The sequence below is a fragment of the Catharus ustulatus genome, chromosome 17 (assembly GCF_009819885.2).
Source record: "Catharus ustulatus isolate bCatUst1 chromosome 17, bCatUst1.pri.v2, whole genome shotgun sequence".
Lineage (NCBI taxonomy): Eukaryota > Metazoa > Chordata > Aves > Passeriformes > Turdidae > Catharus > Catharus ustulatus.
Window position 1 is genome coordinate 4757430 of NC_046237.1, and position 27135 is coordinate 4784564.

The window sequence follows — 27135 nt, forward strand, 5'->3', positions numbered from 1 at the left end:
GGATCATTCTGAGCTTGAGCTATGCAAAGATGTATGTGCCTCTGGGACTCACAGCCCCTGCCCAGGTGCTGTGTGTGCTGGCACTCCCAGTGATTGCAAGTTCAGCTGTATTTTGGCCTCATCTGTTTTTGTCTGCACTCCAAACCAGAGCACAAACTCTCCAGGGACCTCACAGACATCCCAGACGCAGAGTCAGCTGGAAATACGAACAGAGAAAAGTGAAACAGGCTCTGCAGGCACTGAACCAACCCCACCTTGTGCTGAGAACTGCACAGGTGGCACTGAGTGATGTCCTGGAGCCACCCCTGTGTTGTTTGTGCTGTGGGACACACAGGGGTGGGACAGACAGGGGTGGGACAGACAGGGGTGGGACACACAGTTATGGGACAGACAGACATGGGACACACAGCTGTGGGACAGACAGGGGTGGGACACACAGCTATGGGACAGATGGTGGAACACAGAGCTGTGGGACAGACAGCCACAGGACACACAGCCATGGCACACACATCCATGGGGCACATTCCCCACATTTCTCTGCCATCTCACTGTGGCAGGTGGATGCTTGCAGTCAGCCCCTAAAATGTTCCCTGCATGCCAAGAAGGTTTCAGCAGGCAGTAATATTTAACATGCATGAGTTCTCTTGGCCTTACTTAGCAGCGCTCCCCAAGTCCTGTTTGTGCTGCTGACAGAATCAGTGGCTCTGAAAGTCTTTTCTGATCCAGACACCAGTTTCGTATTAAGCTTCACTTAGGCCTGGCAAGTACAAGGGATAGAAAATTGGTAGCTTAGTTTTCCAAGACGTTTTTCAAGCTCTGTTTTCAAAAGACATCAGCATAAACATGTCAGTAAGTAATCATTGCTTATGGTACTCAAGTAATATGCATTATAAGGAAACTTTGAAGCAAGTCCTAATCCAGTTCCAGACACATGTGTGCACAGTCAGCATAAGGATGATTAAAATACTCCAGAAATGGCTGGAGCAGAGCAGGTGGGTTATAGATTGACAAAGAGGTGTTTTAAATACAAAGGAACAAAACAATTTTACTACAAATTAGGGGATACAAGAGCTAATTCCAGTATTTTGAACCATGTTGAATAATGCCAGGCATTTGTGTCACAATGCTCTAAATTGAACTTTTAATCACAATTAAGAGCACACAAATTAGGCATGACATTGTATGCTTATTGCTTAAAGGCTCTGTCACTGATTGATAATGTATATTTGTATTAGTAGTATTAGTGCCTAAGTAATATTCATATTTAACACAATTCACTGTGTTGACTTTGACTAACTACCTTCAGATACCACCAGCCTCCAGTGTAATCAATAATCATGATACCAAATCATTTGTATGCCAACAGCTACATTTACACTGGAAACTGTCAGTAGGAAAACCTCAGAGACCTGTGGTAGCTGCTGCTGAATATGATAGCAATAATTGTCACACTTTTAAACAATATTTGTTAAAGAATATCGAGCCAGCTCCTTGGCTGGTACAGCTGAGTGATGCATCAGCTAGAGAGTAGTTGGCTACGTGTATTAATTTTTCAGAATCTTTTGCAAGGTATTTCATTTGCTTTTATTCCTTCTTCACTCCTGTCATACTCTCCCTCTTAGGGAAAACGTAAATATTTCAAACTGACTTTATGAATTCTTCTTAACTGTCTCTTCAGCCACCCACCAGCTCCCATTTGAATACTTGTGCATGCCCCGTGTGTCCTGTGATGCTCACTGACCTTTCACTGGTGTGTTTTCCAGCTCAAAATGATGTGTGTGTCTGATGGAGCTCAACCATCACCTTTTGTGCCTTGCCCAGTGCTACAAAGCACTGCCATGCATCTGCTTTTCATCCCCTCCATCACTTGAACCCCAGAATAGAGGTGGTAGGGGTGGCTTGGTCACAGGTGGCCACGGAGCTCCACGTGGGCTCTGACTGTGCCTGGCAGAAATGAGCCCCTTCTCATTGAAGAATGGCTCCAGAACAAAGTGTGTTGTCCAACTTGAGGATGCCTCATGAATACCAAAAGTAGGACAAGAGAACGAGGGAGAAGACAAATTAAGGAAGGGAAATGTAATATAGATCTGCCTTGGAGATCCAGGCAGTTTCTCACCAGACAGATTGACCCCCTGGAGTCCCTCCTTCCTTGGCTCTCTCTGCTGAGGAATTCTAATTAGGAATTGTCTCTTAACAAGGAATGGTTTTTAGCAGGAAGAGCTCCCATTGAGTTGAAATTCAACCCTCTGGCTCAGGCTGGCAATGACCACAGAGAAGCAACGTGTGGTGGGAGATAGGGAGGTGTTGGCACATGAGAATTGTTCAGAGAGTACAGGCAGAGGGAATGAATGCAAACAAGCACAAAAGGGAAAAAGTAGAAATGTTCACTGAAGCCAGGCCAGAAAAAGGAGAAGGAGAGAGGAGTGCCAGGACAGCAGTGACCACAGTGTGCCCAGCACTGCCCTGCCTCCCATGGCAGGTTTGATGAGATTCCTGCAGTCGTGCTCATTGAATTTTTTTTGCCTTGAGTGCAGGGTACATGATGATGGGTACATGTGCTCAGTGAGTGCAACAAGCAGATAGATGTGCATTGCTGAGAAATCCCTTACTCCTGGAGATTTCAAACAATAGCTATCAAATGTAATTAAAAATCTGCAGGGGGAGAGTCAGATCTGAGGGGGGAGATACCAGCTTTGCTCTCTGCTTTATCTCTGAATGGAACCATTTCCGCTGCTGGAAATGCTGTAAGAGAGAGCCCAGTGCTGCCTCAGTTTGAAGATAATAACTTTAATTTTAGCTCTGAATTACTTTTTTTCAAAGACAGTCTGACCTCTGACTGTAAAGTTATTGAATTGCTACATCTGACATGATGAAGGATAGCTCAACAGGTGGGAGCCAAAGCAGTTCCTGTGTAGGAAAGAAATGCAAATATTAAGAGCATTGCAAGTCATGAAACACAAATGTTACACCCTGTATTGAAAGCAAAGCTGGACTTCTTCAGGCTTTAAAGAAAACGTGCTGCTTAATTTCCTTTTTTTGAAAAAAAAAGTGTTTTTCTCCCAGCTCATTTCATGTGGCAGTTTGTTCTCTTTGCTTGATTAAATGTTAATCCAGCCCATCCTAATGGTGTGCAGTTCCTTTTGTTAAGCTCTGAACTTCTGAGCACCATACATGAAGGGGAAAGTTGCATCAATCACCAGCACAGTGAGAGTGAAAGACAGGAACCAGGGCTAATGCAATTAGCACATTTATTTGTCATGCATCAGAGGAGCTGGAGACCTCCCTGGCACCTCAGCTGTGACTCCCAGCAGCAGCCTGATGGTGCAGGGAGCTGCTGGGAGGGACCAGAGCCCTCCATCCTGCTGGAGGATGTGTGTCCCCTGTCCTCCAGCCCCACTCTGCCAGCCAGCCCTGGCACAGGGTGCCCAGAGAAGCTGTGGCTGCCCCATCCCTGCAAGTGTTCAAGCTCAGGTTGGGTGGAGCTCGGAGCAGCCTGCTCTGGGGAAGGTCCGCCTGTGACAGAAGTGGATGAGCTGTAAGGTCTTTTCCAGCCCAGCCCATGGTGTGATTCTGTGTCTGTGTGAAGCTGTGGTTCCACCAGCCCTGCAGGATGTCACACTGCCATGCCAAGTGTTATCCCCAGCTCTCCTGGCAGGCTGGAGGCTCAGCAGTGCTCACAGGGGCTGCAGTGAAGAGGGATGGTGCCCAAAATCTGCAGCACCCGGAGCCAGGCAGTGCCTCCCCACGTGCAGCTCTTCCCTGGTGCTGGAGTTCTCCTGAAGCCACACACCATTTAGAGTTGCCATCTGTTCCCTTTAATGAGAAAGCTATCCATTTTTTTCACCTGGTTACTGATTGTTCCAGACTATTGTGATTGCTTTGTTTTATTAATTACTCATTTTGACATGCTGTATCTGTCCCTTTTGTTCAGAAAACAGATGCTCTTGTTTCTGGGCATTATTACTGATGGTTATTGCTAATAAGATAAAGCTGCAGTTCCAGTTTAACTGAGGGCTTAACACTGTGGCTCTGGTTATTGAAATGCCTCAGCACTGGGTATTTTATTCAAGCCTGAGGAAATTGCATTCTCAGTGCCATGGGGGCTCCCATTATTTGAAGGAAAGGGACTTTTAAAATGTCTTTTGGTGCACAGAGCAATGGGGTTGGTAGTTGTTGCTGTTCCTGGAGACCATGATTAAACAAAGAATAAACATTACTAAGATCATCCTGGAATCTCTTCACTTACAAATCCCTAGTATTAAGGCTTCAGGTTCCTATAAGAAACTTCTCACTCAAAATTATTTCCTCACTTTATTTGGAACTAAGCAAAATTTGCTTTTCAAATTGTAAGATAAGGTTCAATATGTCTTAAAAATTAAAATAGAGGGTCTGTGAGCTGTGAAGGGGATAGGATAGCATCACTACACCAGCATTGAAGTGTTTCCACTGAGAATCACTCTTAAAATATTATTTCAATATTATATTAAGCTCTGAAAAACTGTCTGTGAGTCGAGTGTAAATGGAAACCATGTCAGTGCTTTCTGCTGGAATTAGATACTGGCTCCATTCAATTTTGAGAAAGCATTTATGATGTAAAGTCAATCCTTGCAAAACAGCCTCTCATTGTGCAGCAAATGCAGTTGCTGATATTGTGCTTTCATTGTGCTCATTCCCAGCTCCGGGCTCATGCAGTGGACATGAATGGAAACAAGGTGGAGAATCCCATTGACCTTTACATCTACGTGATTGATATGAATGACAACAGGCCAGAGTTCATCAACCAAGTCTATAATGGATCTGTTGATGAAGGCTCTAAACCAGGTACAGTTGGAAAGAAGCCTCAAGGTTTCCAGATTTTCAGCATCCATCTGGTGTGGTGCCTTGGGCTCTGCTGGGAGGGAGCACGGGATGGGAGAGAGGTTTGCTCTTGTTTGGTCTTGGTGGAAAACTGATGGAGGTGAGAACAATCTGCTGTCTCTTTTTGGGACTTGGGATGGATCCTGGTGGTCCCTTCCTGGCTGTGGAGTTTGTAAAAGCAGCAGCTTTGCAGAGTGATGCTCTGCAGTGCCATTCTCATGCACTCATTGCACACGTACTGGGCTGTTATTCTAATTACAGAGTCTGGCAGTGGCCTTTCACTGACCCTGTGTCTCAAATGCTCAATATCCTCCTCCTTGATACTTAATTCAGTCATTTACCAACTCAATACCTGGCATCCAGTCAGACTCCAAAGAAGGCTCTGTCTCATGAAATCACTCTCTTGCTTGGGACTTGATGCAAACCTGCAGAAGTGGGAATATTCACATTGAAATTGCAGGCTCATCCTCTGTCCCCACAGACTTTTCTAATAGAGGGTAAAATAGGGAAAAACCTGAAGTTGAATTTCAGGAAATTTATGGGTGAAAAATCAGTGAGGGTGTAAGCTGCATGAGGAAAAGTGATGGTTTTTACATGAGCACATTTATATGCTTGGAAAAAACAGAGCTGTAAAGGTCTTTAATGTTCTATTTCCAGCTCTACTGTTGATTTGTTATTTAAGTGTGGTGTAACCCTGCAGTTTCCAATATGGGAGCAGACTTGGTTTAGCTCATTGCTGAGCGTAACTAAAATGAATGCATCCATTCTTTCAACATAAATTGCTCTGTGCCACCAGTACAATTGGAAGTCTCCTGAAATCAGGGGGAGTTTTTTCCTAGTTTCTCTCCTTGGTTGTTTGCCAGCTGAGGGGTTAAATACCCCGTGACTTTGGTTTGTGTCAGCAAACATTTATCACAGTGGCTGTGCTGCCGGAGGTGTGACAGGGGAGTCTCGTGGGCACTGCTTTTAACAAGGTGATTCACAGTCGTGATTGATTGTGTTCCAGCACTGTGAGGGACTGGCAGCAGGGGGACACGTGGTGGGGACAGAATGTGACATTATTTCTGAGCAAAGAATAGGTACAGCTCCCTTTCTGTTCCTTTGTGGTGATGTCCCAGCTTCAAAGTCCTGATGCTGCTCCTGCTTGGAGGAGGGAACGTGAGAAGTCCCTGAGCTGCTGGCTCTGGTGACATCTTCCCAGAGAGTTTCTCCAACTTTCATTTGAAGGCCACTTTGGGGCATATGAAGGTTTGAAGATTGATACAACATTTCCACAGCAAATCAAATTTCTTACATCTTATTCGAGGACAGATCAATATTCAAAGTGTTCCCAAATGTTTTAACTAGCTCTGTTCATCTGTCAAAGAAGCAGTAAATTGCATCCTCTTCTTGTCTGAAATCCAGATAAGCCTTTGAGCTATTAAATAGAACAGGATAATTTTGCCTACAAAATACTTGTGCCTCTGCTTCTAGCAGTGTTTTTTTTTGTATTCTCTATCCCAGGCTGGAGTGCTTGCCTTTAAGGCAGGAAGGTAGAAAGCAATCTGTTTTTATTCAAAAGCAATTACATTTGTCTTTGATGTATTTGTCGGGCTTTTTTTTTTCCTCTCCTGTTTAATCGGTATTCTTTTAAAGGTTTATATTAGTATTGAATTTCTCTTCCTTGCTTTTGTAGAGCCTCCTAGGAATTTGGGTACCTCATTCCAGGTGCTTGGCAAGAAACATGATTTGTGCCTTTGAGAAAGTGATAGAGAGGTCGTGGAGTTAAAGGGAATATCTGCCTGCTCCTCTTTTGCCTCAAAATTATGTGTCCCTGCTTTGTTCAGAGACAGGTATAGACAATGCATTTAGCTAAGAGTAGATATTGCAAATATTTAGAAACTTTTTAATAGCTCAGGATGCCTCAGAATATTGTAACAACTAAGGAAGGACCACACCAGCCATTGCAAGAGGAGAAATATGTGACCAGAATTCGTGATTATTTCTGGCAGCAGTTGAGGAATGAGAGACACTGCATATTCTTTGAGGTAACAGCAAAATTTGTTCAGTACTGATTCAACAGTAAGTTAGATATGTATATGCATCTATAAAAATATATCTGCATATGTGTGAATATCCATGCTTCAAGCAAACCAAAAAATCTTGTTCTATGTTACAGCAGTTCAGCATTCATTTTGCTCTGCTCAGTGCTGCTGAACTATGCCTGAGGATTGAAAATGCTTCCCTGGATATCCTGTGCAATTGTTATTTCTCACATCTTCCATATGCCCATTTATAATGGCCCTGATTAAAAATGCAGGATTACTTGATTACGACAGTATCTGCAATGTTCTTAATTTTGCACACCTCTGATGAGAACGGCATTAGAGTATCCCAAATAAATGCTGACTCCGAGGGCAGCTAGAATGAGCAGCCAATGGCTGTTTGAAACCAGTCGGAATTTTGCCCAGATTTAATAAAAAAAAAAACTCCAGATAAAAAAGGACATATGGAGCTGAAGCTCTACCCATGGAAATTTTGCAGAGCAAGACCATCCAAAGTGTGCTGCTGAGCAGAGGCTGAGCAGGGCGCAGTGACCTTGAGCTGCAGGGAAAGCCCCAGCAAGGCTCCAGCAGGATCAATAGAGCAGATCCCGTTCCAGTGAGCAGGAAAGGGCCCTGTGGTGCTGTCCCAGCTCTCCTGGGTCCTGACTGGAGCAGAGCAGGGCTGTGAGTGCACAGCAGGGCTGTCCCTGGCAGGATGCTGCCTTGCCAAGCGCAGCCTGGTCCGCGCTTGGGGCTGGGATGTGGTGACCTGGAACAGAGTGTGGGCTCTGTGTGAGCTGAGCAGGGAGCTGCAGTGTGTGCCAGGCCAGACCAGGCCATGGAGGTGGCCAAGTAAGATGTGACCTACTGACTCAACCAGCCAAAAGAGGGTGGAGTGAACCAAGGAAAGGGGAATGCAGAAGGAGCCGTGCTCCAGCCTGCGGCACCGTGACACTGCTGGGCACTCAGCCCCCCGCAGAAACAAGTCTGCTTTAGCCTGGAATACAAATACACAAAATTGTCCAAGAGCTGGAGTAATTGGCAGCCATGTGAAGAGACTCATTAGACAGTCTGATGGGGTTTAAGTGAAGGGGCTTCCCAGCCTGCAGAGCACTCAGCCTGGGTTCCCAAGGAGCGTGCTCTCTGCAAGTCACCTTGGCAGGAATAGAAATCATCAAGTATTATTAATTATAATGGGTTGTTGTTGCTGGTTAAGATTATAATAACTTAATTGAAATAGTGTCTTGAGCCGTAGCATAGTGTTGTTGAAATCAGGAGCTCACTCTTGGTGAAGTTCTCTGTAGTGAGAACTGGCCCCTGGACATCCTCAGATGTGCTGGCTCTTACTCTCTGGAAAAACAGTTTAATGCATGTCTAGCTTATCTAGCCTCAGGTCAAGTAGCTGGGCAATTTAAATGCAAAAGCAGACCCTTCCAAAAATGCAGAGCAGGAGTAGTGATGCAGGATTTTCTTTTCCACAGGACCATCCTTCTTCCTCACTCTCCCCCTCAAGTTGTTTTGATTTAACGCGCCACTGTTTGAAAGTGTATCTTAAAAGACCGTGTTTTACTCATGTTGAATAATGTTCTGCCTCTTTGAACTTTGCCTCTGTGTGAAGAACACAGCCAAGTTTTAAAAATGCAGCTGCAAGCTGGGGCTGAAATTCCCCTGCTCCCTCTGGCAGCCTTAATCAGCAGAGCTCTCCCAGAGCTGCATTTGAGGCGCTGACCGAGCAGGATGGGTGCGGAGCTGCTGCCCTGCAAGGATGCTGCTGCCTTTTCCATGCCCACATCTCTGAGCTGCATCACACCAGTTCCTTACAGCAGGGAGGAACTGGGGCTTGGAGTGGGATTTTCCCCTCTGTGCATCACCAGTTCTCCCTGCTGTGAGCACAGCTCCTGAGCTTGCACTCTGGGTGTGCAGGACCCCAGCAGTGTCCCTGGTGAGGGCTCTTTCAGGAGAAACTCTTACAGTTCCAAAAATAAAAAAATTACTCAATAAGATGCCATGAAAATGTTTAAATATGAAAGAAGAAAGGTAATTTAATCACAAAACAATAGTGTGATGGAGAAGGATTATTTCCAGCTCTGCAGAAGTTTAGTTTTGCTATAACCACCACAAACCCTTCCTCGTGGAAGGATGTGGATGTCTTACTTAACTGAAGCGTTCAGTTCTGAAAAGGTCAACGTGAAATGCTCTGCAGTGACTTGAGTGCTTTGCTCTGGGTTGTATCTATTTTGTTTTAACAGAAAGATTGTCAAAAATTAACTCATCTCTCCAAAACAATTTGTTGCTGTCAGACTGGCCTTTTCCATTCCCATTCATCCTTTCCACTTCACTAACTCTCTGGATACTTCTTGGTCCCTTTCAAGTCAATAACACAAGTCCAAGTGACTTCTTTTAAACTCTATCCAGCCCCTTCCTTCTCCTGGAGTTCTGCAGGATAGTTTACTCCTACCACCCTTCTTGGGAGTGGTGTGAAAGAGTGCTAAATACAGACAGTCCTCCAAAATAGAGGAATTTTAGGATTTCTTACATGAGAAATGTTGTAATTTAAAATTTCTCCATCTCCTCCTGAGTCCATGGAACTCTGATAGAATAATTGTTGATAACATGCCACGTGAAAAATGAAATAGCTGGGAGCCAAATCTATATGTGGCAAATTGAGTTAAAGAAATCTCATAAAAAATAAGCAGTATATAAAAAAAACCCCAAGGATTTTAAAAGCCGATTATTCTACTAGTGTCCCAGTTTGTTTATTTTATTTCTATGCCAGCAGAGATTCCCTCAGAGATTAACACCATGGACTAATGCACAGATGGGGCCAGAAACTCGAAAGTCATCTGAATATTAAGAATTTAAATCTTTAGCCTCAGTGATTTGCACAGAAAGCCAATTATGAGGCTGAATTAGTTTTCAAATTAAACTGCAATTTAAGGCTTGTGAAATTAATCTTTTAAGGCATATAGTTGCATTCATATATATATTCATGGGAAGAATTTGGATTCTGCAGTTCTGGCTTGTTCCTCTTCTCCAACCTGACAGTGCAATTCATGAGGAGATGCCTGGTGTGCCTGGTTGTTTGTTCAGTGGAGGAACAGAGCAGGTGTTGCTGGGTGGCAGGGCTGAGATCTGAAGAGGTTTCATTTTTAAAAATTAATAGGACACGGAGTGAAACCCTCCTCCTGCTACTGCAACTCATTCCAAAAATGCCGTAGTGCTGCTTGTAGTCAAAACATTCAATATGTTTTTTCCATCTTGGAGGGAAGTTAATTTTAGAGCTCTTCATTTAGGAATGTCCCAGCTCAAGAGAGCACCTGAACAGGTTCATGGATGGGGCTGCCACACGTTCTGGTTTGTAGCACCAGCAACTCAAAATAACGCAAATGCTGAATGTTTCAGAGAGATCACGCACAGGTAAAATATTCCAGAGGGTCAGAGTAGGACTCAGTGGGTTTTTCCATACATCCCAGAGGTATTCACAGGTTGGGTGCATTACTTCTGCATCTATCCCAAGCTTGAATATATTAATCTATGGCAGTGCCATCTTCTGCACCCTGGGCAGGTGCTGCTCTTATCCTTGCACTTTATATGCTATTAAAAATGGCTTTGTCCAACCTGATTCTATTCTCTCACACATTACACACAGACTTAGGATACACAATATTCTTTTTCAAGTTCTTTTGCTCAGCCAAGCACAATTTTAAGATAAGAAATTGTTTTTCTGCAGACTCATGTGGTAGTGCTTTCCATTTTCTTTCGAGGTGAGTGGTTATGAAATCTGTGCTCTTAATTTCCTTTTCAGAAGCATCCAGTCCCAAGAGCAAGGAAGTGAATTATAGGACTGTAAGTGAGAAAATAATGCAAATCCCAAGACTAATGGGTTTTCCCTCAAAAAAAAAAAAAAAAAGGCCAAGTTGATATAAAGGAAAACAAATGGAAATGATGGTCTGACACCAATGTAGGAGGGAGTTACAACTGAACACTGTAATAGCCTACACTCTGCCTGCTTTTCACCAGCAGTTACAAATAGCATAGTATGATACATATAATAACATTTATATTACATTACACCACTTTATATCGTTCTGTATTCTAGTATCAAAATTCAGGGGTGGATTGAAGCCTTGTGGAGGAGGTGTTCAGTGTCAGGTCGTGTGCAGCTGGGGCTGCATGATTCCTGGAGTCACACATGCCTTCAGTGCAGCATGAAGCCTGGCTGTTCAGCACAGTTCAGTGGGGATGTTCAGCATTCCTTGTCCTAACTAGTCGTGCTTTCCCCCTTCTTTAGATCAGCCTGGAAATCCTGCATGTGCAGGAATTCAGCAGAGCTGAACCTCATGAATTTATGCAGCTCAGAGGCTGGCTGTGCCTTTGCCCATCCTGGTGTTTGACTGGGGGGTTTCTCTGGGGTAAGGGGTCTCAGTGGGCTGCAGGCTGCTGGAGGGGAGAGATCTTCTCATCTGGCAAGGGCCATGTGTGTGCTGCAGTCAGTGCATCTGCTCCTGGCTCTCCGGAGGTATTTATCCCATTTTTAACAAAAAGGAGATCTGATTTCCGTCCGGGGTGGCAGCAGCCTCTTCACTCTCTGTTGTGTCTCTGCTCACTCTCTTTATTCTCATTAGGTTGGCTCTTGCCCTGTCTGAAGCTGAGAATCCAATGTCTGTGCTAATTAGGAAGTGGCATCCGTTATGAATTAGGTTAGCTGCTTGAAAGGTCAAAATTTGCCAATGATTACAAAAATTATGGTGAAGGGGAATGACAGTAGCTATCAGTTACAACGGAAAGAATATCATTCAGAAGGGAAGTGCTGCTTCTGTTTCTTCCTTTTATCCAGAGCATGTGGGATGCAGTTTAATTTAAGTATATTTGCAATTTATTACACCTGCAGTACTTGCACTCACTTCTGTTATCTTGATGCCTTGTCCGTGTTCCTGTTCACCTCTGTGACTCCACTCAGCACCGTTGCTGGGTCAGCTACCCATTTTCATTTGAAACCCTGAACAACGAGGTGTGAAATTGTTTCACATCACCCATTGAATACATTTAATTTTTTTGACTAGAGGATGCAGGTTTGTTAGATGAAATGCTTTGGTCTTTTACACTACAGAAAGTTCAGTTGTACTCTGAGGACTTTTTCACGATCCCATCACGTTTGTCATTGGAACTTGGTTTTGATGCCTTTGCTTTTCTTGTGTGTCTTTCTGTCCCTGAGACCTGCTTTCAATGGGTGAAATCACCTAAAGGGTCCAGTGTACCTGTTAGGAGTAGGGGCCTGAGATTCCCTCCTCTGTGGGGAAGGAAACTAATATCAGGAAACTGTTGTGAGTGGAAAATTTTTGGTTTTAGGAAATATTGTAAATTTTACAGTAAATTCTTCAGTATTTAATCTTCCCACAACTCTTAGTGTCTTCTCTATCTAGCATCAGATGCAGAGGATTCACTAAGTGAGCTTTCCAATTTGGGGGGAAAAATGAGGAGTAAGGGGAAGTTTCCATTAGTACAAAGCCATTATTAACTTGGGTTAATGAAGATCTAATGTAATATGGCTATCACCACATGTCTGCACTTAATGATTCTGTCCTTTTCTATGGGGGAATGATTAAATTGAGTATCTTGTAGGTCAAAATTACGCTGAGAAGGTTAACCAACCTTTAATGATTCTGCAGTCATTTACCAGCCATTTAAAAACATAAACTGTGAGATAAAGCAGGATAGAGAAACAGCATTGACAGTAAAAAGTGGGTGAAGTTTTAGCATTTTCTGTTTATATCATAGGAGAAGACTGAGAGGCTTATGTGTTTTTGCAGTGACATGTGGGATAAAGGGCAAAGTGAAAGGAGTTCTTATTTTTATATTTTGTTGGCTTCCTGGTAAAGTGCCCATTAGCTCGTTATTTTAACGTGCATTAAATCTAACTAATGGATATCAAACCAGCTTAGAAAAATGGCAATTATAAAGCAATTGTAACAAAGACTTCAGGAGCACAACTGTGCCAAAATATTGTTTGTGTGCCTTAAACTCCTGAAATCTTTATGGAGAAATGAAGTTGCATAGATGGGAGAGCAGAGATTACAGACAAAGTGAAGGGAATTAGCAGCCCTCAGCATGCTTTGGGATTGTCTGAGCTACAAAGAACTGAGCTGATTCTCAGATTCCAGAGTGATTTGAGGGGGCTGTTTGTTTATGACTGTGCTTATCTGCTTACACATGCTCAGGGCAGCTATCTCTCTTGTTTTGCTTTTCTTTTTCCTTAACGTGTACAGATGGAAAGAGATATGGTGAATCTAGCAAAAACTCTTTGCAGTCTTTTACAAGGAGATGCAATTCATTTTAAAATTGACAATAAATTATCTGCCTTTGCTTCCATTCCTCCAGGTTCTGTAAGGCATTTTTTGTGCCTATCCTGTAGAAACTTTAATTAATCCAGTGGGAATATTTTCCATCAGGGTTGCTTCCAAGCATTTCTCTCATGTGTCTTATCCATGGTTAGAAACAAAACCATCTCATTTGACAAAATAACATCTGGGAGCTTATGGTCTCTGGGAAATCAAAGGGAATGCATTGGGAAGTTGAAAATTCTGGAGGTCTTGCCTTTTATTGATAGATCTCCTTCGTCATGCCATCCATTAATTTTAACTCAGGTGATATATGAACTCTGCACATTAGTTAATGAAGGCTAATGCACAGTAATCTTGTCATCACTAGCTGTGCATGGTAATTCAATCTGCTGCTCGGAAGAGCTGTTCAACATGCAGCAAATTTGATTTAATATTGACATGATGTACTAGGTTTGGTATTTTATTTAACATACCATGTGCCTTATTTGATGAGGAATGGTTTTCTTTCAACAGGTTACTTACCTGAGTTAGGCCAGGTGTGGAGTTTAATGCAGTTATATCAGATTTGTATCTGTTGTGTCAGCACTGGGTATTCATCCTGTGATACACTGCACAGGCTGGGGCAAATTTCTGACTTTGGGCACTTTATGCATTCATTTAATGTTGTCAACGTGCTTGAGAGCAAGCACTGCAGAGCAGGAAAATGAAGGTGATGCTTTTCTCAGGCACTGAAAGCACAAAATCCCTCTTGCACTATTTACACTTGTTTAACCTACCCTTGTAGCTTCATCACCACCAGCAGGCTCTGATGCAAAATTGGCAGAGTACAGCTTGGGAGTCTTGAGTGTGACTTGGAATTTTCTCATTGCTTCTGTTCTGTAGGAACTACTTCAGGTCTGTTTGGGTAGGATGTAGGTCTTTAAATATGGTCTTGTTAATTCTTTGATTTCCACACACATCCTGTGGGCTAGATTGGGCAGTCAGTGCTTTGTCACTTAAAACCAAAGTGAATACCAGCTTCAGTTCTCGAGTGTGTTACAGCTGTGCTCTCTGCCACTGTATATTTGCCTAATTTGTGTAATATTAGGGGCTGGATACAGGGATATATTGCCTTTATTTTAATATAAAGTACATGAAGATGAATCTCTATGCAAAGGACACAGAAGCATGACATTCTTTACTTTTATTGCAGGTAAATCATCTCCAACCATCTGAGTGTAGTGCAAGAGTTTATACAGCACCCAGAGGATGTCAGACACTTTATCTGTGTGTATCCACATCGCTCTGCTGAATACTCTTGTGCACAGATCTGTGTTTGTGTCATTCAGCACAGCACACAGGCATCTGGAGGATACATCTTGCTTAAAGACAGGCTAAATGCAGAGCAAACCAAGTGGAACATAGGCAGTGGTGCAGGTACACCAGCTGATCCCTCGGGAGCCGTCCCTAGGGATGGAGCCCTAGCGTGGGGAGCAGGAGATGCTGTCAGCCAGCACTGCCAGGTGGGAAAAGTGAGCACACAGGAAAGGCAGGGGAGACAGCAGCCACTGCCCAGACTGGGGAGAGGGGAGAAGCAATCTGCAGCCAGTTTAGAGCAGGCTGTGGTCAGACAGGGAGAGCAGGGAGGAAGCTGCTGCAGCCACACAGGGCCCTTTGCAGAGGGTGTTTTATTAAGTTACAAGATAGTAATTAATGCCAAGTTCCTCTCTTTATTTTCTCTGTGGCTGGGTTTCATAATCGAAATTAAAGATAGGAGATAGGGAGCAGATTGCCTCTTGAAATACAGCTCCCTGGTGCTCAGTTCATGACTTCAGAGACATTTGTCCAGCCCCATCTCCCTTTATGGAAGTGTAGGTCAAATGCTGTTGAAACAGTTCTTTTTCTCCAGAGCAGATGTGCTCAGTCCAGTGCTGCACCACAGGAAAGAAGCAAAAGGGTCAGAGGAAGAGTGAAGGAGACCTTCCAAGCTCTCCATCCACGTACAGCTGCTGTCCCCCCACCCCCTCCCACCACAGTTGCAGCCTGTCAGGTTCCCCTGCCAAATTCCCCACGTATGTGCTGAGTAATTTTGGAATCCACAGTGCAGTCTGAGACATCCCACGTGAGGAGGGACCACAATTGTGGGGTGCCCTTGCCTGAACCTGCAAGTCCAAATGACTTTCAGAGCTGTTTTTTGAGCTAGAAGTGCATAATGAAATGCCACCTGTTTTTTGGAACACATCCTAAGACTGCACATGTCCTAAAATAGATTCTGTTTTCCTCTTCCGCTTCTGTTTTCATTAGCCCCAGGTTTTGACATTCTGTTCAAAGATATTTTCAGTATTGAATGCATTAAGATAACATAAATTCCAAATCAAACATCTCATTCAGCATATTTCCCATTTAAATTTCTCCTGTACATTTTCCCTGTAGTTATCTAAGGGTTGGTTTCATTATTTGTATCAGCTGTCTCGTGATAACTGGTTTTGCAAAAGAGCAAAAAACGAATGCTTGCAGAGAAAATAGAGAAAATTTGATGCTTGCACAGCCTTGTTTCAATTCAGTGTTCCTTCCGTCTTCTGAAGTTTATTGATCGGGAGAATGTTAAAGTTGTTGAATAGTTTGTTTTCATTTCACAAATGTGAATCAGGATTATTGCAGAAAAACAGGAATGTATTCATCATTAAAATTTGCTTTACACATTCATTTATTTTTTAATCTATAATTCTTATTGAACTAAGGAAACTCACAGGAATATATGTATCACCACCGAGAACAAAAAGAGCCTGATTGAGGCAGATGGAAGATCAGCAAATTACTTCACACAAGTGCAAAAATACAAACTTCTTGTTAATACTGAGAAACACTGGTTTCCCAGAGTTGGGAAAGGGACTGGGGGGGATTTCCTATGTACTGAGTGGCTTTAAAACACTTGGCTAAGGTACAAAATGCTGCAACCATTTCTAGATCTGCCCATTTAGAGCAGGGGTATTTTTCAAGTGCTTTGCAAACAGATACAAACTCTGCAGCTCTCTGGTCCTCCTGGGTGTGTGGCACTCCCAATGTGACCACGCTGGGGACAGCTGTGCCAGAGGAGACACAGCACGATGCTGCTGCAGCCACATGTCCTCAAGCTTGCCCATGGCTCACATCTAACCCAGAGACCAGAACAAACTCAGCTCTCTTTGTAAAGCCACCTGTGGCTCCATCTGGAGTTCAGGTTCTTGCTGGGACCCCTTTGCACTGGTCATGTGCTCAGACCTCCCAAATGTGCAGTGTTCGAGGGGCACCTTCCCTCTCCTCATGGATGCTGCTGGGTTTGGTGATCACAAAACGAGGCTGTGTCTGGTTTTGCTGTCTCTCTTTGCCTCCCACTCCTCCTCTCAGGTCTCATATCATTATATTCATGCACTGTTGCAGATTGCCTTGTGTGAGCAGTGTGTGCCTGCCCTTATTCCCTCCCACCAATATGACAAGTGTAAAGCTGGGCCCTACGAGCTCGGGGGGGTCACAGGACCATGCAGCTGCAGGAGTCCATCCAATCAAGTAACATCTTTTACCCTCATAATGATAATTTCCCACTTTAGCAAAACACCCTGCTGCCAAACTCCAGTGCTAATGAGGCTGTCAGTGCATCAGTGCACTCCCGACAGTATCGAGAATGTGGGGATTGTTTTTTGCAAGGCAAATGAAGACACTGATGATTAGCAAGAAACATACCAACAATTCAATACATCACTGGCCACATGTACCAAATCATTGATTTTCTGTCCTGCTGGGCAGCAGCTGTTGTATTTGCTCTGCAGAAATGGATTTTTTTATTCCTGGAGGGACAAGAAAGGTGGATGTTTCTCCAAGAGCTGGAAGCAGCAGTTCTGGGCATGAGCATGTTGATGGTGTCCTTCTGAAGCTGCTGAGAAGTCTGATGGGCTTTCCACTATTAAATTCTACTTCTGAATGCATGTGAATGCAGTGATTGGATGGGGGAAAAAAAATCTCCTGTGAGAATCTGTGAAATTACAGGACAAAAAAATGCTGCCCTAAAACTTACAATCACTGAAAGAATTAGAAGTTAATCATAGATACCCTCACATGACTTCTCTCCATCTACCAGTTCCGTGTAATCAGCATCCTTCCAGATCATCTCTCTCAGCAGTGCTGCTATTTCCATAATCCTCGCCTTGCCTGGCTGGCTGCATTGAAGTGAGATGTCTCTTCCATAGCATTTCTGAACAAAATGCACAACCCTGGGTCACTGGGACCCCAGTGTGCTGTGCAGTGAGGTAGCACTGATAATTCCTCTTGGCTTCTTCGCAGGCACCTACGTGATGACGGTGACGGCGAACGACGCGGACGACGGCACCACGGCCAACGGGATGGTGAGGTACAGGATTGTCACCCAGACCCCCCAGAGCCCCTCACAGAACATGTTCACCATCAACAGCGAGACTGGGGACATCGTCACCGTGGCTGCTGGGCTCGACAGGGAGGTGAGTTTGGAAACGCCTTACCAGGTGTTGTTGAAGGTTGCTGATGTGAAAAGCCCAAACCTTGCCTTTAATCCCAAGCCTCTAAAAGCTTCAGTTGAGGTGTGGAGATCACAGTCTTTGCTTCTGCAGCAATTGTGGGGCATCGTGGCTTTGATGTGATATTTTTGTCTTAATCCATATCAGTCGATGAAACCCTGCGAGAATCTTCAAACTCCCGGAGCTGATATTTTCCTTTCCTAGGACTGCAAAACTCAAAAGTGTGGAAAATACGCCAGGAGACGTAGGGGGATGAATAAATGGCCATTTGTCCCCCTTCTGTTGGGGGACAATAAAGTGCCAGACACCTATAGCCCTTTCTAGACCTGTCTTTCTTAGTTCTTTACATGTCATCCCTGGAAAAGGAACACAGCCTGCACTCAGCACACTTCGTGTCCTTGTGTCATTTCCAAACTAGTAAAATGTCTTCCATTGATTTGGGGTTTGTGTGATGTTCTGCCTTTAGTGCCTCTTCTTTCTGGCATTTTACAATGTGCAGTTTTTCCAAATGCAGCAGAAGTTTCACTTTTACTGACAAAAAATACCCTGCCAGTGTAAAAACTACATAATGTCATTCTCAGAGCTCTCTCCTGTGGTTGTGGGTGTAGCTCAAGGACAAAGCATTTATACCTCACACATCAAACAAAAATGAATACAGTGTCAGTGGTGGGATGGAGAGAGTGGGGAAGGAGGGGATGGTGTCAATGGGTGCAAAGGGAGAGAACCCCAGAACTTCAGGTTTGTTTTTATTATCTGTTGGACTGTGCAGTTCAATGCAACTGGGGGAGTTCCATTGACTAAATGATGGGAAGGATCATTTGTTCATGGAACAGTGGCCACAGAGAGTATGGGAGGAAGGACCTGCTTGGTCTGAGGCTCAGGTGTTTCTATTCAGGCAGTCCCCAGAGCTAACACATCCAGTGGGACAGTCCAGTTTGGGAGAACCCTGTGTGCTGCGTTTCGGGGAGAAGGCACCAGAAACCAGTTTTGTTCTTCTTTCTCTCCTTTCCTCCCCTGTGGCAATGGCAGGGGCAGAGCAAGCAGGAGTCCACACATGTGGGCCTGGGACCTAAATTCTGAGAGGTGAATCCTCCATCACCTTGGAGATTTTTCCCATGCCAGTCAGGCCAGCAGCACACTTTTGGCCCCACTGCTGGCTGCTGTGCCAGGCTCCAGCCAGGAGACATTCCTGCCAGGGATTGTGCCTTTTTCATCCCTGTGGCTGGGGCTGCTTTTGTACTTCAGAGCAGCTCAGGGAGGAATCCTAAAGACAGCTGCTGAGAGCAGATAAAAGCCCTGGCAGCAGCTCAGCAGCACATGTGGAGCTCCAGGGCAGCCACCGAGACACTGGGGATGGGATGGGATGGGATGGGATGGGATGGGATGGGATGGGAAGGGATGGGATGGGATGGGATGGGATGGGATGGGATGGGATGGGATGGGATGGGATGGGATGGGATGGGATGGGATGGGATGGGATGGGATGGGATGGGATGGGATGGGATGGGATGGGATGGGATGGGATGGGATGGGATGGGATGGGAAGGGAATGCTGACTGGGAGCAGCACAGGGCTGTCCCAGGGGGGACAGGCTGTGTGGAACATCTTTCCAAGGAGAAAGTCAGCAAGCAGAGAGCTTTCCAGGTGTGCAGACAGGAACAGAGCTGGGGGAGCAGGAGGAGCTCCAGCACCTGCTCCTTCCCACCTGACATGGCACTCTGCAAGCACAACAACCCAGGGCAGGGTTGACCTTTCCCTACTCCTTTTATTCCAAGAGCTGGGAAGTTGGCTGAATCTTAAGCAGGTAGATTATCCCAGGCAGTGCTGGAGCCTGCAGCAGGCTCGCAGTGCAAGAGGAGAAACAAGTGCTGGAGAGATTGCTGGCAGCCCCTGGGGGGATAGTAGCAAGTACTCAGAGAAAAAAATTGGAGTTCTGGCAGGAAAATGCTGATTTTATGGAAATGAAAGAACTGCTATTGCCCCCCTGACATCAGTGGGGCCAGCATTTTAATGCAGGGCTTTATGGGCAGAGAAAGGTCGTCGGTTTACATTAATTTCAGGAACACAGATTGGGATAACTTGGTGGGAGAGAGGTTTTAATCTCAGCAAATCAGCTCAGGAAAGAGGCAGGTGATAATTAGGGGGAAAGGATAAGGCAGAATGGTTGTTCTTTTTTAGTGTTTCTCTCATTGCACTGGAAGTATTTTAAAAACTTGCAGGGGAACCTTGTGCTTCATGTGAGTTCCCTTGTGCACAGGGCCCAGGAAATCACAGCTGGCACATTGTGTGTGGAAATGTGGTGTTGAGTGTCCCAAGCTGAGTACAGGGTTGGGCAAGGGACACTTGGATTGAGGCAGAACAACCAGCTCTGGGCATAATCCTGGGGCTGCCCTGCAGCTACAGGGTTTATTGCCAGCTCTCTCTCCTACTTTCAGGATTACATCTGGAACTGGCAAAACTTTCTGGTTTATTAACATGAAGTTATATTGCATCTAAAATTGTGTTTAAACACCCCCATTACTGTACCACACTGTTTTTTTGTTTTTGTTTGTTTTTCCTGAAAACTTGTGGAAGCTATTAGAGGAGTGAATTTGGGGTTGCTGCTGACATTTCCTTGTCATTAGGAAAAAGAGACGAAGAGCAATATTTGGAATGCAGATTTGTGTAAATTAAAATGTTAACAAATCTGACCTATTCAGCTGAAACTCCTATACCAAGATAAATTCCCTGGATACCAGTTATTTCTCAAAATGCTTATTGACACATTTATCAATGTCTGAGACACATTAAGTTAAGCTGTGGTGATACAGAATCAGGTTTTCAGTCTCCATTGGACCCTTCTCCCTTGCTTCTGCAATGCAAAGCAGGTGTAAAAATAACTTCCAGAGCTATTCCATATCTGAGAGACAGGTCCATGTTCCAGATCCAGCATTTGTCTTTCAAAAGGGAGAAAAGTCACTTCAGAACTGGTGTTCCTAGCTCAGCATTTCTGTTGCATGCTCATTAAATGAGATTTCCTGATGTTCTCAGCATCTCCACTTCAATATTGGTTCTTTGCTGGTTTCCTAAATTACCTTCAATCCATGAAAGAACGAACTGGATGAAGTTTTAGCTTATTTTGTATCAGGACAAGTGTTTTGTTTGACCTGCAAGAAGCCTATTTTAAGACAAAGTCATGTATTTTTGCTGCTGTTTCTAAACCTCCATTTCCACAAACCATGGAGGAAATTAAAAACTCAGGCTCTCAAATTGTGCTGGTCTCTCCTAAACGTGACTGACTCTGAAGATAGCACAATCAAAAGCCAAAGTATTAAAATATTGATGTCTTTAAAGTTTCCTTACCTGGTTCCCATTAATCTGGATGTAAATATGGGGACAATGCTCTGTGTCCACTCACTCACTATGACTGCACTTAATTGAATGGATCCCCAAGGAAGATAAAGTTAATTGGACTGCACTTCATAAAAATTATTAAAGGAAGACAGTTTAGCAACATTCTGAAGTAAGCCTGGATGCCTGAGGGTGAGAAATGCCAGGGGTGGAACAAAGGAACACCTGTCCCTTGAACTGGGAGGGAAGTGATAGGGATTTAGGGTCATCAGAGGTTCAGAAGTACATTCAGCCAGCCAGGTCTTGATGAGAAGGTTAAAAGCAGATACTTGCTGCAGGAAAATATTAAAGTAACATAGGGAGGAAATCTGCAGCCGATTTAATGAAATTAGGAGGGAAAAATCATGTAATGTGGGAGCACAGGATGTGTGGGTGACAGGGAAGGCTGTGAGTGCGTGAGATGAACAGGTTGTGGCAAAGTTCAGGGGTAGGAAGGGACCATGGCACTGATTTAATTTATGGCAGGCTGCTGCAGAAGTGGGTGGTGCTATGTGAGATGCTGCCAGACTGACGGCTTCATTTAGCAGCACATCAGAATTCCACATTTCATTAAGCTGGGTTTTTTTTTTTTCCACGGGAAGAAAATTGCAAGAGGTGAGAAAGGGTCAAGTGAGTCTCAGACACAAGCAGAACATTCATATTTTTGTTTTCCATCCTGAAAAGTAACATTTCTCTGTATAACCTTGCAAAAGCAGCCAGCTCTGTTTCACATGTTATTTTGTTCCTTCCACTCAGCCCAGTGTCCCAGGTGGGATCAAGCCCAGACTGTCAGTCTGATGGTGCTCCTGGTGCAGTAACTCAACTCCATCACCAATTTTGATTTCTCTGGTGGCAGAATATCTGTCTCAGTAGCACAGTAAACCTGCACTGGGGCTATAGTATAGGCAATATCATCCTCTGAAGAGCTTCCCCTAAATATTTTATGAACACAGACTTTGAGCAAGCAGGAGGGAAAAAAAAAAAAAAAAAAGGAATTAGAGAAAAGAGAGAAAAGGAGGTGGTTGATCCCAGCCTCTGCTGGCAGGCCAATAAATGTTGAGACATCTCAAATGTCATCCAGGTTTATTTGGGATAATAAGTATTTCAGCACTGCCGTGCTTGTAGTGTAATGTTGCTAACTTTTTGAGATGTCCCTTAGAAAGGAGTCCCTTCCCAGCACATTCATCTGGTGCTGGAGAAATGAAGGTAGTCAGGAGCACTGAGGTGCTTCTTCCACATTTCTGTATGTTTGTATTTCTTTTAAAAGTGATTGGATCTCTGCTGCTGCAAATGCTTTTAAAAATACATGAAATCCGATTCTGTGATTACTGTACTTGGCTTTCTGAAAACGTGATGTTGCTGGTCCTTCTCAAGTGAGTGAAAGATGAAAGGGAGAGCCTGCCAACAACTGAGTTAGAAGTTTATTTTATTTATGAATGAAATGACAGAATTTTTGTGGGGAAGAGGAGAAGTCCTTCTTATTAGCAGAGACAGTAGCATTTCTTTTCCAACACTCTGGGTTTGGTGCAGCTAGACATTTCTGATAGTGCAGAATTTGAAATGCTATGTTGAAGAAAAAACCCCAATGTACACTGCTGTAAACACTGAGCAGGGATGTTTTTTTACTATCTGCAGTAACTATTTTAGTTGCCTTTATCTCCAGGTCATTGCAATAGCCTTTCAAAATCTCCTTGTTCATTCAGATGCTGGCTGGGAGTAACCAAGGCATTGCTGTGATACAGGAATGATTTTAGCCATTGAGACTGCTGTGGAACATTCCCACAGAGAGACATCCACTAGTCTGAGATTACCCAAACACAGTGGGTTTAATCTGGGTTTGTCTCTTCCAGCCAGACAGCCAAGTGTAGCCGACAGGTAACTCAGGCTGAGCCTGGCTTTCTGCACCAGGAAACTTCCCTTTCAGTCCTTCACCCAGCCCTGGAGTACAGCAAAAGGAATTGATTCTGTTCTAAGCTACCATGGCCCATGCTAATTATTTCCCTCACTGCATATCAATGTGATTTTCTGCAGAGCTGCCTCTCCTGCTCCGAGCAGGGCTGGAGGAACATCTGCTGCAGCGTGAGGCTGGAGGATCCCACACCACCTGAGTGATGGATGAGTTCACCTGGGCAGGCTGTCACTCGTGTGTGTGTACTGACAGAATGCAAAGAACAAGGGAAGGTGACATCTAAATGGCTTGGCTGCATCCTGAGAGCTCCTGTTCCCATTCTCCTCAGTCAGATTAGCCTTTGAGGAGCAGAGAGCAGTCATACAGAATTGCTGCAGGCATGTCACCTTCTGACATGCACAATCCAGCATCCACCTCTCTTTGCTATTTGTGTCTATTACAGGAGTTCTTTCAAGTGAGAGGGATTCTGCTTTTCAGGTTCTTTTCACTACTTTTTCCAGAGAAGAGCTAAAACAAGGTTGTTAGGCTCTGTGGAGCCATGAGCATCTTGCTTTTCAAGATGAGCTTCCCATATGACTGCATCAAAACACGCAGAAAAATGCCTCCACAGCTGAACTCACAGGAGGAGAACCAGAGGGAGAGATTAGTAATTATTTTGCCAGTGAGGCACATCCATTTCTATGAATTTGGACCATGAGTCCTTGTATTTAGCTTCCAGGCTTGCAGGCTCCCCAAGTGTTTCCCAGTGACTGGGATGATGAAGGACTGTAACAGAATTCCAGGGTTAAGTGGCTTTTCCACTTCTCACAGCATTCAAATAGTGATTGGGAGTCCTTGTGGAACATGTCTTCAAGCCACACATAAACTACCAGAGTCTTAGCAGGGATAAGCAGGTAAAACACTTCAGCATCCTCTGTCAGACTGTGTTTTACTTGTCCCTTCCAGCCCTGGCCCTCGTGTGTTTCTGCCACATTAGAAAACAATTCCCCTTCGCCACTGAGGAGCAGTTTGCCCCTGTGCTGTCACACAAAAGGCTCTGCCCTGGCTGCCTGCCTGGCAGCCACGTGCCATCCCAGGGATTTGTGGAGCACAGAGTGACTCTGAGGGATGAAATCCACTCTGTGCACATCATTTATCGTGAATACTGCGTTATCCCTGATACCTTGTAATTTTTCAGGGCCGTGTAAGGAAAATGTAAATACTGGAGCTTTATGTATTAATATGCCTGAAATCATTACTTAAAGATAAAACTGGTTAAATTATTCAGTTATAAAATTATCCCATTTCCACAGCAGCATATCCTGTCAAAGGAAGAGCTGATTACCCATAAGCTGAATTTAGCCAGCAGATTTATGTTGGATTCTGGTTTATGTTTCTACATTGTACATAGGACTGATCTGAGTTTGCTCCATCATTCCAGGGCATTTCATTTTCTCATTACAGACAAGAATGACCTTTCTGAGCAAATTATGGTGAGGAGCACTACCACTCATCAGTGAAGAAGATTCATTTTATTAACCCTGTTTAGTGCTTTGGAAGTGTGTTGTGCACTCAGTGGAGGGCCACTTGCAGTAATTTGAGATACCAGAAGTTAGCAGGGTGGGAGCACTCCTTAAGGGATCCCTCATAGCCTTTTGTTGCAGGGTGGGAAAGATGTGAGCAAATCCTTGTCACAGAAATCACACAATTTGTTTTCATTAAGAAGGGAACAATGCCAGTGGTTCTGAAGCCTTGTCCCAATTCCCAGAAGGAATATGAGCTCCCCAAATTGCAGTGCCTGTGTGTCTTTCTGGTGGGTGTTTCTGGAATGATCTGTACCTTTTGCTCTTCTGCATGATTGCTGCAACTCTCTAAACAAGAGGCTGACAATCAGTTTTAGAGCTCCTGTGTGTGGAAAGGGTTTTTTGATTACTTTTCCTTTAAAAAAGCCTGATAGCTAGATAGGCTAGTAAAACTGATAGAGGAAGGGCTCTGAGCCATGGCCTTGAAGAAAATAGCATGAGTGGGGTGGGGGGAAAGTGGCTATGATAGGAGGTACTCTTAGAGAATAAAAGAGCTTTCCAAAGAATGAGGCTGGTAAATAGTTTGAAACCTGTGGGAGTCCTGTAAGCAGCCACCAAAACAGCCATGCTATTTATCTCCCAAAAAGGTACACCAGGAGGACAGAGTGTAACAGGCTGGAGATCATTGGGCTGTACAAATTGAGTACAAATTGGCACAGTCTGGCTGTGAGTTTGTGTGAGCTCAGCCTGGCTCTGTGCTCTGCTTGCACTTGTCTTGGCTCTGTCCTGTCCTAAGGCCTTTCATTCCCCATCAGATTACATTTTTAATAAAGAGGATCAAACAAAGAGCAGTGGGGCTGGTTTTATTGGCCTGGTTGTTCTGTGCAGGTTTTCACTCTGGTGCCAGTGTGACCTTCCTGAAGGTGTGCACAGGAGGATGCTCCAGTCTCAGAACTGGGCTGTGAATGGAAACCTGCAGCCAGTTTACATCTCCCATGGAACCAGTTCCACCAGACTAAGTCCTGCCCTTTGGCTGAAATGAAGAGTTTCCTCCCACTCAGGCAGTGCCTATCACACTATTTACTGCCTGCCAGAGCAGCTCCCAATTTAGTTTTCTAATTCCTTCTCCCATTTGGCTTAGACTCTGTTCTTACACCTGGCTTGCTTTTGGTATCTCCAGCATTTAGATGCTGGAGCCTCTGGAGGATGTTGTACTGAGTCACATGTGGAACTGTAATGACTTTTTATTCATATTTGGGTGAGCTATTGAAGAGATATTACCAAATTGAAAAGCTGCATGATTTGGGGTTGAACTATTCAGATAAAACAAAGCTTTGAGTTTAATTGGATCCGATTATAGAGTCCCAGCAAGAATAGGACTGATACCCCACTTAATCAGTTCCCTTCTTTTAAATATGGAAATCTTCAGAGCCTCTCCTGTAAGAAAATTCCACATACACTAATAGTCTATAGATCCTTATCTTTCTTCACACACATTTTAATATGTTCAGAGAGTTCTGCTACAGTCTGGTTGCACTTGTTTCAAGTTGCTCATGAAATCCCACCTCTGACTACAGTGGGTTGATTTATACATTATTCAGTAGTAAAATCCCAGCTGAATAGGGAGGAGGAAAAAAAAAGTTAAGTATCGGAGTGGAAAGCTCACCAGGTCCTTAGCATAATCTCTCTGGTTCAGACCTGCATTTCTCTTTCTATTTGAGCTTGTCTTACAGTGGAGAAGAGTGTATCATTCCAATTTCAGAAAGAAGACTACCTGCTCAGCTCAGGCAGATTTAAAGTTCTTCTTTTGGTACATCACATACTTTCCAACAGCCCCTTCCCCTCTCTAAAGGGATTATTGTCTAAATCTGCACCAGGTCAAGTGAAATAATTAAACACAAGCTGGCTCCACTAATTAACTTATCCACAGACCATTGTCTGCTATTAGCATTTTAAAGAGAGGCTTTGTTAACTCCTTCTTCCTGGGCCTAGTACTACTTTTTTAATAGCAGAATTCGTTACTGTGAGCATCTTTGGCTCCATTTCTTTATTAAATATTGCCTTCAACACATTTGCCAGAGCATGAGTGAGTTTATGGGATGTTTCACCCTGCACCAGTTACTTTTCTTGACTGGGCATAAGAAGAAAGCAGCTTGAATGCAAAGGACTGTGACTGTCAAAAGACCAAATCCAGAGTCTTGTATTCTGAAATATTCTTAGAATAGAAAGTTCTCAGTGTAAACAGCAGAGAGGTAGTTGCATGCTTTGTAAAGTGTAATTTGAATTGTGATGTATCTAGTGTTTTTATAGCACATCTCATCTGGAACAGTGTCAGGATGGTGGTGTTTGTATTTGCAGAGGATGTAATACTTCCAAAAATACAGAAATGTGTGCACAGGGACCAAAATGTGGGCGTTTGCTGTTCTGCATCACCAACACTGTCTATTTCCTTGAGTTCTGTACTAATTAGTACCCAGAAAGGTGGCAGAAGGTGGCTCTTTGAAGGGAAGGATTGTTCTTGTTAGAGACATGTGAGCATTGCTAGGCTGGCTATAAATAATCACAGCATCAGGTACTGAGGTTTGGGCTGTTCTCCATTCACTGCAGGCTGGGAGAGGGCTCGTGGGG

General features: G+C 44.1%; 1 protein-coding gene across 2 annotated transcripts in view; it reads left to right on the top strand.

The window, feature by feature from the left end:
* CDH4 (cadherin 4) overlaps positions 1 to 27135 on the top strand; it is a 420434-nt gene that overhangs the window by 325797 nt on the left and 67502 nt on the right. For both annotated transcript variants that reach the window (XM_033074736.1, XM_033074737.2), the window contains exons 6-7: positions 4677 to 4821; positions 17519 to 17691. In XM_033074736.1, coding sequence (XP_032930627.1) covers positions 4677 to 4821; positions 17519 to 17691 — 318 coding nt within the window. The remainder of the gene's footprint in view (positions 1 to 4676; positions 4822 to 17518; positions 17692 to 27135) is intronic.